At 40.6% G+C, this 14,995-nt stretch overlaps 1 protein-coding gene across 2 annotated transcripts in view; it reads right to left on the bottom strand.

Annotated features, from left to right (window-relative positions):
* LOC139908597 (heterogeneous nuclear ribonucleoprotein L-like) overlaps window positions 1–14,698 on the bottom strand; it is an 87,855-nt gene extending 73,157 nt beyond the window's left edge. For both annotated transcript variants that reach the window (XR_013507222.1, XM_071895353.2), the window contains exon 1: window positions 14,262–14,698. Coding sequence is in view for 1 of the 2 variants with exons in the window: in XM_071895353.2 (XP_071751454.1) it covers window positions 14,262–14,492 (231 nt within the window). In the remaining variant the exon portion in view is untranslated. The remainder of the gene's footprint in view (window positions 1–14,261) is intronic.
* Window positions 14,699–14,995: the final 297 nt, after the last annotated feature.

Here is a 14,995-nt window from a genome sequence, read left to right as displayed (position 1 = left end):
ACAGTTAGGAATTTTTTTTTTTTATAACTTTGAAGCTACTTACTAGAACTACTACGTAAAGTCAGCTAAAGTCAGGGAACCCCTTGTACCTTGACTTTAGCTGACTTTACCCTTAAAGCTTCAAAGTTATAAAAAAATTCCTAACTGTACAACAAATAACCGAAGCTACAGAAACAAGAATATGGTTGCTCTGGCTGTTTGTTCGATCAATCAATCAAGCTGTTTGTTAGTAGCATGGTTGCTGGTATATTTATTCTTTAGAGTGTTGATATGTTCAAGACAGTTCGCTTTCTGATCTGCTGAGCGGGCTGCCAGCAGAATCAGCTGTCCCTTTAGCCTATAATTGGCGATACAATTCGGTCTCTGAACTGCTTAGCGGGATGTTCCAAGCCAGCAGTGTCAGCCGTTCCTTTAGCCTGTTAGTAGCATGAATGTAATGTTGAGAACAGGGGTAGTAGTATAGTAATTTTGGGAACCATGGATAAGGCTAAGTGTTGGTACAGGGTAGTGGAACTTTAGCTGTATTTGGTGTCGAGAGCGGGTGTCGAGGGGGGTGGTTCAACCAAATTCAACCAAACATCTGTGATGGGAGAGACCACTTGATAACTTGCATTCACACACTCAACCCTGTAACATTTAGATTAGGTGGCTAGTGAATGGTGCTGCTGTCTGATGGTCCAGCAGAGCCTGGTGTCCTCTATAGTCACCATTTGTGGACTGGTACATTATTCTTTTGACATCTGAATTGGGTTTATGTATGAATGCTCACCTTGGATTATGGCACAAAGGATTGCAACATCAAATTCAAGACCACTGCATCAATGAATCACAAAGCAAAGCTGGCCATCTGGCTAGGGACTATAGTTTAAAACTATCCCTTTTGGCTAATTTATAGTTCATTATGGTAATGTTGATTTATTAATGCGCATTGTGTCTGTGAAATAAAACAACACCAGACGTCACTTTATAAACATCATTCAGATCATTTCAATTATGGATTATTATGCAGTGAGTTTACTGCTTTGGAATATGTGTTAAAGTCACAATGAAACCGCATTTTGAGAGCACCTTGTTTCCTTGATGTGATGTATTTCCTGTTGAAACAGGATATTGGGCCGGGACATAAAGCAGGGAGGGATCATTCAAAAGTGTAAACCCATAACATATCAATTAGGGAGAGATGTTTTATTTGCTGGGAAGGACAGAAGGGTGGGATTGTTCAAAAACCTGTGATGGTTTTATTGGTTTGAATTTTTATGTATGCCTCCTGGTATATGATGAAGTCACTGCTAAAGATTTTTATGTTATTCTGGAAGTACAAGTAATGAGATTTTCATATAAAAATACTTTTTTTTGGCATACAGTGTCAAATAGCTTTATGGTATGATAAAATGAGTTAAAAAGGCAAAAATCTTTTTCATTTCAGTGTAACTTTAAATCCTGTGTGGATTAAAATTCCATCAGTAGATGCCATGTTCAAATCTTTCACACTTATGTACATTGATGCTGTTTGTGTGTCCGTGTGTGTGCGTCTCCTTTCTTCTCTCATCCTTCTGTGTGTCTTCATGTTCAAAGCCAGTAGTGTGATCTATAAATATCGTCTATCTGTGCTGCAGGCTGCAGAACACCCGCTGAACCTCCACCATCTTCTTAGTGGTCTGAGCCTGACATGTAGTCATGCTCTTAGTCATCATCCAGCTCTCATGATTACACAAATAGCAAATGCTTTCATTTCCCTGGTTAGTCCTGCTGAAAAAACTCCCTCCCAGGTTTATACTTTTTCTTTTTTTACCTGAGAGAGAACCAAGAGCCTCCAGTCTGGTTTATACTGGTTTATACCTGAGGTTAGAGAGAGCCCAGAGCCTGCAGTCTAGTTTAAATTGGTTTATACCTGAGGTTAGAGATAAGCCCAGAATGTCTAGTCTGGTTTTCTCAGCAATAACAGACCCGGAGGCAGTGAGTTGTTATGCAGTATTTGGTGTTGTTAAGGCTGGCAACACCAAATTACAATATTGCACCATAAAGCACTGCCTCAAGGTCATAATTTCATTTAGAAAGGGTATTTTTTATCAGAAAGCTTTAGCTAAACAGAAGTTTCAATCACAATCACAAAAAACGACATTAACTAGCGTATGGTTAAGTAGTCCATTTGTATCCCTGGTGTTCAGGGTAACATGCTAGTCAATAGTTGGTGGGTTTACACAACATCACTATTGGGGCATTTTTGCTGTTAGTAGATAGTTTAAAGTTTGTTTTTAGTGATTAAAAATGAGTTAGTCATATTTGGCTTGGTTTACATGCACACAATAATGCCACTATTAGTTAATTAGTCTGGTACAGACCATAGACTGTAAAAAAAGATTGACGTAGTGAGTGTGATGTCACCCATAGGTTTCTGAAGGGTCGTTTTGAAGCCAAAAGTTGGGGTGTACGAGCGCCGCCATGTTGACAGTTTTTGGAGCTGGCGCAGCCAGAGCGAAGCCGGGGGTTTCCCGCAGCACCGTATTGCCGCCTGGTATTGGTCCGTAATCGGCGACCTGTTGATCACTGGACACGCGACCTGTCAATCACTCTGAAAACTACCCCGTTTTATAACCGTTATATCCCGTTAATTAATCCCGCAATTATTTTGAAAATCGCCATACGGACAGATATTAGAAGAAGTAAAAGTAGCTACTGAGACCATAATCTCTTGTTGAAAAAATGTATTGACTTTATATTTTGAGTGAGAAGTTGGCTTGGTCCCATTGACTTGAATGGAGTTGGTCGAGATTTAGAGTCTTTCATGAGCCGACCCTAGCAGACATTATTTATCCTTTATTTATACAGGGAAAGCCCAACTGAGACCTCATATAGAAGACAGTGAGGCGTTCGAAACTCATCACCTGTAATAAAACGCAAGGCTGAATGATAACTACATCAAGTGGTCTTAAAGTAGAAGAGGTTGCATGCATGTATATCACATCCTCATAGTTCAATACTAACAAGAACACTGACTGAACAATTGTTTTCCTAGTATTGAATGAGAAGCATGATCTGTTTCTATAAAGGAAACCGACTTTAATTCTCAGCTTCTTTGCAAGTTCATCAATGTGTTTCTTAAATGACAACCTGTCGTCAATCCAAATACCCAAATATTTATAAGATGAAACTCTTTCAATTGGTTTGTTATCTAAGGTACTGTATATATATTTAAGTCAGAGACATAGACGTTGGAAGTAGGGGTGCGGGGGGTGCAACAGCACCCCCTATTGACAGCTTCCCCTTACTGCACCTAACTTTTTTTAAAATACAAAATTGGTGCTTAAACTTTCATTTCTTTCTTCGACATTTCCTTACAATGAATATGTTTCCATAGCATTATGTGCATGATCCTATATAGCCTCTCTGCATAAACTGTAAGAAATGATAAGCCTTTCTCCTGCTCAAAGCACTTCACATGTCTAGACTACGTTTACAGGCGCACAATAATGCAACTATTGCCAATACTGCGATTAAGTCAATAGTCTGATTAAGCCATTTACATGATTGCATAAACTGACAACTCCCCAGAATAATCCCGTTTAGGTACATGACTGAAACACTTAGTTTGATTATCCAGAGAGAATTGTAGAAATGGGATATACTGTATATATTTTTTGATAAAAATAACTTGTTTCCTGTCTCGCCACTTTCAAATTTAATCAAAACCACAGCCATAATTCTGCTCTACCACGTCATGTTGTTTGTCACAGCCTTATGCCTATCTCTATTACAATTACAAAATGGCATGCTTCAGACTCTACTATTGGGAAACCTGTTCGAAGGAAGGAGATGACGCATGCAGCTGTTGCGGTGTGTTCGGATGGAGCTGTGAGCCGCTGTGTCCAGCGCGTCTCCAGTGTCACCGTCCGTCTCCTATATTCCTGATGATTTGTACTGTAGAAACTTGGAAGCTGTGTGGAATAGCCTACCGGGTGGATATAGCGATTTCATCAACAGAAATATATCCTACAAACTGTTGTGGATGACAGATATTGGTCAGAATAACCCCCTAATGTAGCCCAGTACAGACTACAATTACGTTTTACCTTCACATGGTGAGCTGGACTCACATGCGCTACTTGATTACAGTTCAAGAAATGCGACTAAGGTGTATACAGAGAAGGTCAATTTTTGGCAATGTATGAGACTAGAATAACTATAAAGGTGCCCCCCCCCCCCCCCCCCCCCGGAAAAAAAAGACACATACACATACAGCACCCCCTCTCAGAAAATAGTTCCAACGTGCCTGGTTCCATTCTGTGAGTACGAGAAAATAACATATATTTAGTTTCATCTGAGTTCAGGACCAATTTAAGACCCACTAGCGATTGTTGCAGATTGCAGGTTAGACATAGCTCTGTCCACAGAGGAGGCACAGGAATAGGGATGGGAATTGATAATTATTTTATTGATACCAATGCCATTATCAATTCTGCTTATCGGTCCGGTTCTTTATCGATTCCCTTATCGATTCAATTTTCTGTGTGGAAAAAAAAGTAGGCCTACACAGGTTTTCAGCATCAACGCAGCTGTTTTATTATCTCTTGAGTCTGAACACAGTGTAGAATGTCTGCCTAATAACATTTGAACATGTTAAAATAAATTACAATGCTCCTTTTCTTAAAATTATATAACTTGGAAAACAAATAAGATGGTTAGATGGTTACCCTAAGATGTTTCAACATATTGCTGGTGTTTCCACCCTTAAGGCTGCGTTCACACATAGCGTTTTTTCCCCAACCGCCAGCGCCCTTTTCTCATTAAAAGCAATGGGAAGCGGCCGCAAGGCGCACGCTCCCGAAAAGCGCTGCAGCCGGAGTTTTTTTTGTCAGAGCGGAGCGCTTTCAAAAGTTGAGAAATGTCCAACTTTTCAGAAAAGCGCCAGGTGACGTGAACCGCTTTTTCCCAGCCGACCAATCGCGATGACAGAGACGCTGGCCGTTTCCCATAGCAACAACAAATATGGAGAAAGTGAAAGTGCCGGTGGAGAAATGGGGTGAAGTGAATTTCCGTTACCGCAACAGCAATCATAAAGGCAGTATGGATTATACTGGACATGTATTGGAAATATCTGGTAAGCCTTTGCTTGTTGCACAACACTGTTCTGTCTGCTAGAAGTGCTAACCAGCTGGTTAGTGAGCTAGCAGCTGCTCAGCTAACGTCAGGTGACGTTGCCGTGATCCGCTTTTTATTTCTCCTCACAAAAAGCGCTCCAGATAGCGCTTTTTCCACATCAAAAAACGTTATGTGTGAACACAGAAATGATAATTTTACAGACGTTACAAGTAGCACTGTTGTCATCTTTCTTCGTGAAATGAAGCCACGCTTTGGACCGTTTCTTCCTCTCCGCCATGACTCCTTCTTGTTGCAAGTTTCCAGCAGCGTGGATGCAGAGTTTGACGTCATGACGCATGAGTTTTTGCAATGCGCATGCGCAACTGTTAGAAAAACATGCTGGCATCGATAAAAGGAATTGATAACCTCGGAGGCATACGATTCCGATGGATCAGACAATTTGGAACCGGTTCTCAACTGGAACCGGTTCTCGATTCCCATCCCTACACAGGAATAGAGAACAGTATCATCAGCATAGAAATGCACCTTACAGTCTTGTATTGATGATCCAATATCATTTATATACAGTGTAAAGAGTATAGGAATTGAGCCCTGAGGTACACCCTTTGAGATCTCTAAGAAACAAGATTGGATATTGTCTGCAACAACACACTGAGTTCTGTCTGTGAAATAATTCTGGAACCAATTTTGGGCACTTTGATCTACTCCTATAGCAGACAGCCTACTCAGCAACAGTGAATGGTCCACCGTATCGAACGCTTTAGAGAGGTCAATATATAAGGCAGCACAATGTTGTTTTTTATCCAAAGCGCACAAAATATAATTTACCACAAGGGATGCTGCTGTTATGGTACTATGTAGTGGTTGAAAAACCAGACTGAAGTGTATTCAAAATGCTATTTCTGGTCAAGAACAAACGAAGCTAGGAGTAGATCAGTGATTCTAAAATTTTGGCTAGACAGGAAAGCTTAGAAATACAGTAGGTCTGTAATTATTTAAGTCAGTGGTATCACCACCCTTATGTAATGGTACAACATGTGCCGCTTTCCACACAAAAGTCCCGGTAGTAAGTGTTAGGTTGAAGATATGAGCTAGGGGAGTGGCAATGGAGGGTGCCACTATTTTGAGAAGAGCAGGATCTAATAGATCTGCTCCAGTGGATTTCCTGGGATCAATATTATATAAAGCTTCCAGCACCTCCTCACATGAGAAATGTCTAATAGAGAAAATAGGATTTCCTTTGCTATTGACTGGCCGGTCAACAGTTTTTTGCTGCTCTAATCCACTTAGTGTGAGTCCACTTGAAGAACATAGCGTATCAAAAAGATGTCCTGCTGAGACAAAGTGACCGTTAAAAGCACCACTAATTTTTTGGTATTGATGGGGCCCGCATTAGATATAATTTGTTGAGGTACAGAGGAGATGGAACTATGATGTAGAGATTTTATGGTCTTCCACCACAATTAGTTAGAGATTCTTGGTAGTATGCTGATTTGATCTTTCCTAATCATGGCTACACAACTATTTCTTAAATGTCTGAAAGACTTTCTCGTCATTTCTCATCAACTCATTTGTAAACCAAGGATTATGCCTGTCCTTAATCCTAATTTTTTTATAGGGGGCATACCTATCACATACAGTATTAAAAACATTAGTGAGATAAGAAAGAGCTAGGACTGGGTCAGATACAAAAGAAACATATTCATAGGAGTACATGTCATCCAAAAAATCTTGATCAAAAAAGTGTATATAGTTCCTTTTTGATATATGGCCTTAACTTTTGCAGACTCACATCTCTGATGCAAGCTATAGCACAGTGGTCACTAATGTCTTGGGCAAACACACCGCTTACTGTATACTTATGAGGTCTATTAGTAAGTATGATGTCACAGTATTTCCTCTAGGAATTTTTTTAGCAGCGGGGGGAAAGGGTTTTGTTGTACCTGGGTGGTGCGCGCGCGGTCAGAGTGAATATCAATAGGTAATTAAAAAATATGAAATAAATTGACACTTGACTGCAAAACAAACTTTAGAACATACTCCACTCTCCTCACTTTCTGCCCTCTCTCCTGCTTCACTCTGCTCTCCTGCTCCACTCGCCTCCACTACTCCTGCCTGTCTACTTATCTAATAAGGTTACATTTGAGAATGAGTAACGTTAGATAATTCTCTCACATCACAAATATTTGATCATGCAACTAGTGGAACAAATATTGTAGTAGCCACCACTAACGTTACATATTTTAGAACCAGAAGGCATTTCTTTCCCTTCAAAACTTCAGGGCATAACTAAGAACCTTGAGCCCCTCCCTAGCTAAAGTAAAGTTACCTGACTATCTTCCTCATCGACATCAGGCATCTTTCTCTTCTTGGAGAAATATTTTAACAGACTCATCTGACAATGCAATCAGGAATATTTTAATACATTGCTTATATAAACATCGTTGGCAATTATTTTACCGACGTTTATTGAAGTAAGGCTGCGTTCACACAGCGTTTTTTCCCCAACTGCCAGCGCCCTTTTCTCATTAAAAGTAATGGGAAGCGGCCGCAAGGCGCACAAAAGGCGGCCGCTCCCGAAAAGCGCTGCAGCATTTTTTTCATCAGAATGGAGCGCTTTCAAAAGTTGAGAAACGGTTTTTTTTTAGTTGAGAAATGTTCAACTTTTCAGAAAAGCGCCGGGTGACGTGAACTGCTTTTTCCCAGCCGACCAATCGCGATGACAGAGATGCTGGCCGTTTCCCATAGCAACAACAAATATGGAGAAAGTGAAAGTGCCGGTGGAGAAATTGGATGTTGTAATAAGTGAATTTCCATTACCGCAACAGCGATCTTAAAGGCAGTATGGATTATACTGGACATGTATTGGAAATATCTGGTAAGCCTTTGCTTGTTGCACAACACTGTTCTGTCTGCTATAGCTAAGTGCTAACCAGCTGGTTAGTGAGCTAGCAGCTGCTGAGCTAACGTCAGGTGACGTTGCCGTGATCCGCTTTTTATTTCTCCTCACAAAAAGCGCTGTGTGTGAACGCAGCCTTTTAATCTACCTTTCTCTCTCTTCTCTTTCTTTTTCTCTTCTTTCTCTCTCTCCCTCTCGCCTCGGCCGGGTGTCGCCACTTCTGTATCCGTCGTTTCAAATTAAAAGCCCTCTGCAGAGTCGTGTAATTACGACTTCATGACATTTCATAAAATTCTGAAGCAGCGGCGGCAATAATTTTGCAGTGGCGGGCCGCCGCTACAAAATGTATATAACGGAAACTCTGTGTCAATTAAGGTAGCTTTTGTTGGATCCTTTAAATTGGGTCTTGTTGGTTTGGAGATCAACTGTGCCAAGTTCAACTCAATACATTTTTCCTTGAGCTTATCAGAAACAACTTTCAACCAGTCAAGGTTAAAATCACCCATAACCAGCATTTCTGATGCAGCATGGATAGAAATCAGATCAGACAGTTTATCAAGAGCACAAAGGGGCACAGAGCGAGGACGATAGACCCCTATAACTACCATATGTTGGTCATTCCCTAGATTTACTTTAAGGGCTAAATATTCAAACTGTTTTGGCACAGAGAATGAGTAAAGAACAGTTACAGAGAAACAGTTCCTGATATAAACAGCTACACCACCCCCTTTTTTAACTCTGTCTGCTCTATAAATGTTAAAACCACTTAAAAACACATGTGAATTAGTAATAGATTTCTTTAGCCAAGACTCAGTGATAATAAAGATGTCTGGGTTTGTCATTTGTGACCAAACACGTATAAGATTATAGATTGATTATAGATAGACATTAGGCTCCTTGCATTGATGTGCAGTAATCCCAGCCCCCTTTTGCGAGATTTAATTTATTTGCGATGACTGGAATGGCATAAGACTTAGGGCTATTACCAGGTCTGTTCTTTGACAGAGGGAGATTGAGGGGAGGGAGAGCTCCAGGCCAACAGGGGGAGGGCATGAGCTTAACATTGGATGAGAGTGGTAGAGAAGTGGCCGGTTTTGAGGAGTGAATTAGTCACGCACGTGGGGCTACGTTGTCTGATAGCACGCGAACCTTGCGTGCTGGGGTGGATGCCGTCCCTTTTCATTAGAGGAACTGCTGCTTTCAGCCACTTCCTTATTGGCTTCACAATTCACCCGTGGATTTGGCCGCTTGGTACAGACTCTGCCTTACGCGCATTATTGCCTTAATCACATTAAAATCGCATTTTTGATGTGCGTGTAAACTTGTTCACTGATTGAAGAATTTGTATCAAAGTGAAACAGGCAAGCATAACATACATGAAAGGGGTGTGATTTTGCAGAGGTCTATGTGGATGCGCCTTTGCCAACTAAAGCCACAAAAATAGCACAGAACGTGTAATTCTAGAAATGCTAGAACGTGGTTGTGAGATGCACCATTCCGCCAAGTTTCATCAGAACCTGATCTGTGATTCTGTTTTTGCAGTTAAAAGCCTCCACTTTATTGCAAAGTAGGTACATTTACACATACTAGGAATCTGTTGGTATACTGTGCACACATGAAACAAGATTATGTTGACACAGTGTGTCCCTGTATAGATGCATTTTACCCAAAACTGCATCAAATTCCTATCTGGGTTATGACTCACCAGAGAGAGAGAGAGAGAGAGAGCATCTAGTCCAATATTAGAAATTAAAAATCAATGTCAATTTTTTTAAATATCGCACTCACTGTTTGTGGTTATCCCACTCCTATTACAGGACACAGAGAGAGGGAGAGAGAGAGAAAGAGAGAGATGATAGATAGATAGACAGACAGACAGACAGACAGATAAAGACAGAAAGAGGCTGGATGAGAGGGAAAGATGAGAGAGAGAGAGAGAGAGAGAGAGAGAGAGAGACGTGCTATACTGCTGTTGTAAGCAGAACTAATACAACGTATGTTAATGCGGTAAAACCATCTAAATCAACTTAATTTCAACTAGGGTCATTTAGGATTAAGTTAATCTCCATCTCTGCAAATACATTCCTGGCTCTGGGAAGGTGTTGGGGATGCCAACACAAAAGCAAACTTAATGAATAAAATCTGCGTACAATGAACTATTTCAGTTTACTGTATATTTGTGTGCTTTTACCATTATGTGTTGAATAGTATTATGTGATGTTCATTTTAAATAGTTCATTTAATTTATGCCAAAGCAGGGAAACCTAAATACAACCGATACAACCACGATACAATGTAATAAGTAAAAGTTCAATGACAACAAAGTATGAGTGTGCAGAATTATATTTGTTACTAGGACACAAATCTCTCTAGCGATGGCATTGGCTCGCTATAATGTAAATAACAATTTAAAAATCCCATTACAAAGTGTAATTAATATAATTTGGATGGAGAGCTTGTGTAATTGTGACGGGCAAGCCATCTCATTTGTGATTACTATAGCAGAATAAAATGGAGATAATATTGCGATTCATTTTTCTGCCTCACGATACATATCGTCACATTTTTGAATTGCAATATATTGAATTTCGATATATCGTCCCATCCCTAGTTTTTAACTACAAGATGTTCTCTCAGAAGAAGAAAGTTCTTGCTTGTTGACTACTTTATCTTGGTTGGAAGATGAGACAAGAAAATAACGTAATAAACGTACATACATTCATCCATTTCACTAGCCTTTTCAACATTCAGTTTGTCTTGATTGATCTTCTTTGAGGATAAAAGTCGGGGCCTTGAATCATGATAAAAGCTATTGCAGCCAAAACATATTGTCAATATTAAAGTTTCGTCAATATATCTCCAAGAGTAGCTGAATTCTTTTCATTTCTAAGATGGAAGTCGGGAAAATTAAAAAATTCATCTTTCCACCAGTTTACCATCATTCTCCTACTGAAAACAATGAACATCCAGTTTGCCGCCTACTGCATACCAACACAATATGAATACAGCATAACTCTCATTACACAACTGTTATCCCATCATCTACTGTTACTGCCCCCAAAAACACATGAACAATACAGTTATAATATTCAGAGTACAGGTATCCATATATGAACGTACTTTGTCCTTCATTTGCCTGATTAGACTTCCCAGTCTGCTGCTTCACCATCGCATCACCTTACAGTGTTCACATTCACTACACACTCTATTCGCTAATCACAGTCATGCTAGAGCGCCTGTGTGTGTGTGTGTGTGTGTGTGTGTGTGTGTGTGTGTGTACATTCGTAAGTAGACCATCCATCTCCTTAATCACTCGCATAATGATCAGATGACGGCTCTGTGTGTATGTGCATGCCAATCTGAGTGTGTAGAAAGCAGACTTACATGTATGTAACAGTGATTACACAGGAAAGCGGTATCACCTTCACTAAGGACTGTGTGTGTGTGTGTTACTGTAGAACCCCTGCGTCCTGTAATGGTGAGACAGTGAGAAAGGAAACAGACTAAACTAATAGAGCATGGGTGACAGAGATAGCTACACATATAGATTACATCAAATAACTCCTCACCACTATCTGTATCTATGCAACTCACATACACAACACACATGCAGGCCCCCCAAATAGACACATGGACCCCCATTTAAAACATTTTGCCTGAGGGACAGATACAGAGGTGAAATGGTGTAGACTATAGCTTGTATTTTTACAATGCGTGTTGATAAATTGTATAGGTTTTGTACAACGCACACTGACAAGGTGCATATTTTTTTCAATGCATATTGACAAGAGGTATATTTTAGTTTTTACAATGCATGTTGACACGGTGTACCGTTTTTTACGATGCACGTTGACAATGTGTATTGTTTTTTACACTGCACTTTGACAAGGTGTTTAGTTTTTCTTTTACAATGCACATTGATACGGTGGATATTTATAAAATGCACGTTGACAAGGTGTAAATTTTTTTAAACAATGCATATTGACAAGGTGTATAGTTTTTTACAATGCACGTTGACAAGGTGTATAGTTTTTTTACAATGCTCCTTGACAAGGTGTATTGTTTTTTACAATGCACTTTGACAAGGTGTTTTGTTTTTAAAATGCATGTTGACAAGGTGTGTAGCTTTTAAAATGCATGTTGACAAGGTGTGTAGCTTTTAAAATGCATGTTGACAAGGTGTGTCGTTTTTAAAATTCATGTTTACAAGGTGTATATTGTATCACAAGCCAAATTCAGGTCAGGCAGTCAGTCAGTCAGTCAGATAACGCTTAGTGAGATGTTGCTTCGTGACATGGCCTCTAGAGGGCGTCTTTGACTAAGAGATGGCCTTTCTCCTATGGGCTAAACGCCTCATTCAGTCCCATACTGATAATGCCATATTGGCTCTCACACAGAGCCACACTCTTCGCCGTCAATTTCCAGACATCCACATCTTCTTCTGTCCTGCAAACCTTAACGGTAGGTCACGTTATTGTGAAGTTGGTGGAATAGGTAATTTAACCAATAAACGTGTCGCGCTAGCCGAGCATAACTCCCGTCATCAGCATCGGGCTTCCGGGGCTTTAGCCGGGAATGTTTTTTGACTAGCCCTGAGTCTCTTGACAGAGGTCACAAATCTAGGCTATAACAGGGGGTCACTGGGCTGGAAAGCACCGGTACGCCATTCTGTGAGAATCTGATGACGTAACGTGCGTTCCGGTTCTGAAAAAATAAATACAGAGCCGTACCGGTGGTTGTACCTGTTTTAGGAGCTTAAACTACTGGCTCGGTTCGTTTTATGACCAAAGACATAAATCTATCCGTCAATAATTTTTGCGACGGATCAGTGTGGCCGCAGCTAGTGGAATTCAACACACACTGTGGGCCTGTACAGGATCTGGACTTGTTTAGACAATGCACGTTGACAAGGTGTGTCGTTTTTTACAATACACCATGACACTTTCTGTACATACGTATGGCCTTGACTGTTGAATGTGAATACAACACGCATTTGCACATCACATATATTGCTGTAAATCTATTTTCTTCATATTCCTATATCCCTTTCATTGTATTACATACTCCACATATACTGATACTTTTTTTTTATACTGCATACATGTTTTCTTTTCCTCAAGTGGTCCTACTGCTGTTATTCTGCACACTCCACCCTAATGATGCTATAATCCATATATTTCCCATAGTTCACATTCATACATTCTACTATATAATTCTATTCTATATTTATGTTCATATTCCACTTCCACTGTAATGTTTTTCTTTGCTGTATCCTTTATCCTTTGCTGTTGCAACAAGCAAATTTTCTAAAGTTCCATCTAATCTTATTTTATCTTAAGTGGACAGTATGGAGTGGGAAACCAATGATCAGAATAAACATTCTTTTATGATTCTCTCACTGTTGTAATTTCAAATGCATGAAATGATACTGACATTTAAGTATTCACCATTTTGTTTCTCTGGACCCCAGTTTGGGAACCACTGCACAAAACTACTATGGCTGAAATAGTGCTGATAAATAAACTGGACTGGACTGGACTGGACTGGAATGGAAATGACAGCGTGTGTATTGGTGATTATGTACTATTGTATAGTCCATGCTGTCACACCAAATAACTAATGGTTATTATACATAATCGTATTTTCACACCAAATAAGTTATTGTAGATACTGACGGTTGTGTACTATTGTATACTTGTTAATGTTTTCACATCAAATAATTAGAGATATTGATATTGATTGATTTTGTACTACTGTATAATACATGTTGTCAAACCAAATAATTCATAGTTACAATAGATATTGGTGATACAGGTTTCCAAACTAAATTGGTAGTTCTTATAGATATTGGTGATTGTGTACTATTGCATACATATTTTCACACCAAATAACCAATAGTTATTACTGAAATATGTGATTATTTACTGAAGTATACTAAATGCTTTCATATCAATAATCATCTCAGTATGGTTTGAAAGTAGGTCTATGAACTGTTGTATGTCGGTTATTGAAAATGTACATTTTGTTACCTGCTTTGGCCATATTGTTTCTGATGAACTGTCACAGCAATAAAGTAACGTTAACTGAACTAAATATGTGTGACAGGTTAGAGATGGTCAGAGAATGACAGAATGGCAAAATGACAACAGTGGCAAACCACACACACACGCACGCACGAACGCGCGCGCGCGCACACACACACGCACACACGCACGCTCCTGTGATGCTCTGCTGCAGGGTGGGTGATATTTTCCCTTCTTACCCTCCGTGCTGCTCCGTACTGGCTGGCGCTCCACCGGGCCCGGTTGTCCGCCGCTGCCTCACCGTTACCGGGCAGCGACCCGGAGTCGGAGTCTTCCCCCTCCTCCAACTCCTCCTCTCCCTCCTCTCTCTCCTCCGCCTTCTCTCTCTCCCTCTCCTCCGTTTTCAGCCGCTTTGCCGCCCTTCCGTACTCCCCTTCCTCGCGTTCGCCGGTTCCTTCTACCGTCGACATGGTAACGGCTCCGGCGGACCTGTTAGAGAGCAGGACGGTGTCTCGAGCTGGTCAAACGGACAGCTGTGAAGGCGTGCGCCTCTTACAGCTCCATGTCAACTGTTATCCCCTCGCGCCTCCGGTGTGATCTCTGACGTCCTCGGTAACGGCTTCCTCTGTCTATGCCTCTCTCCCTCTCTGTATATCCCTGTCTATTTCTCTTCCCCCCTCTCTCTCTATGTCTCTCTATCTCGCTCTCCAACACCAGTGATTTTCTATGTGGAGGTGTGAGTGGACAGAGCCCGCCCCATGCTGTTCTCTGATTGGTCAGTATCTTCCTGCTGCTTGGAGATACGCCGTGTGATTGGTCCGTGTTGGTGCGTCAACAGACAGTGTTGCACGCTCTGCAGAGGAGTGCGCAGACAGAAAGAGAGAAGAGGGGGGGTATGAAATAAAGAGAAAGAGACAGATAGAGGACCGCAGAGAGAGCGAGAAAGAAGGACAAATATCACCTTTCTCTGCTG

Source organism: Centroberyx gerrardi, chromosome 15 (genome assembly GCF_048128805.1).
Source record: "Centroberyx gerrardi isolate f3 chromosome 15, fCenGer3.hap1.cur.20231027, whole genome shotgun sequence".
Lineage (NCBI taxonomy): Eukaryota > Metazoa > Chordata > Actinopteri > Beryciformes > Berycidae > Centroberyx > Centroberyx gerrardi.
Note: the sequence above shows the minus strand (reverse complement) of the source record. Positions and strands in the feature narration are given on the sequence as shown.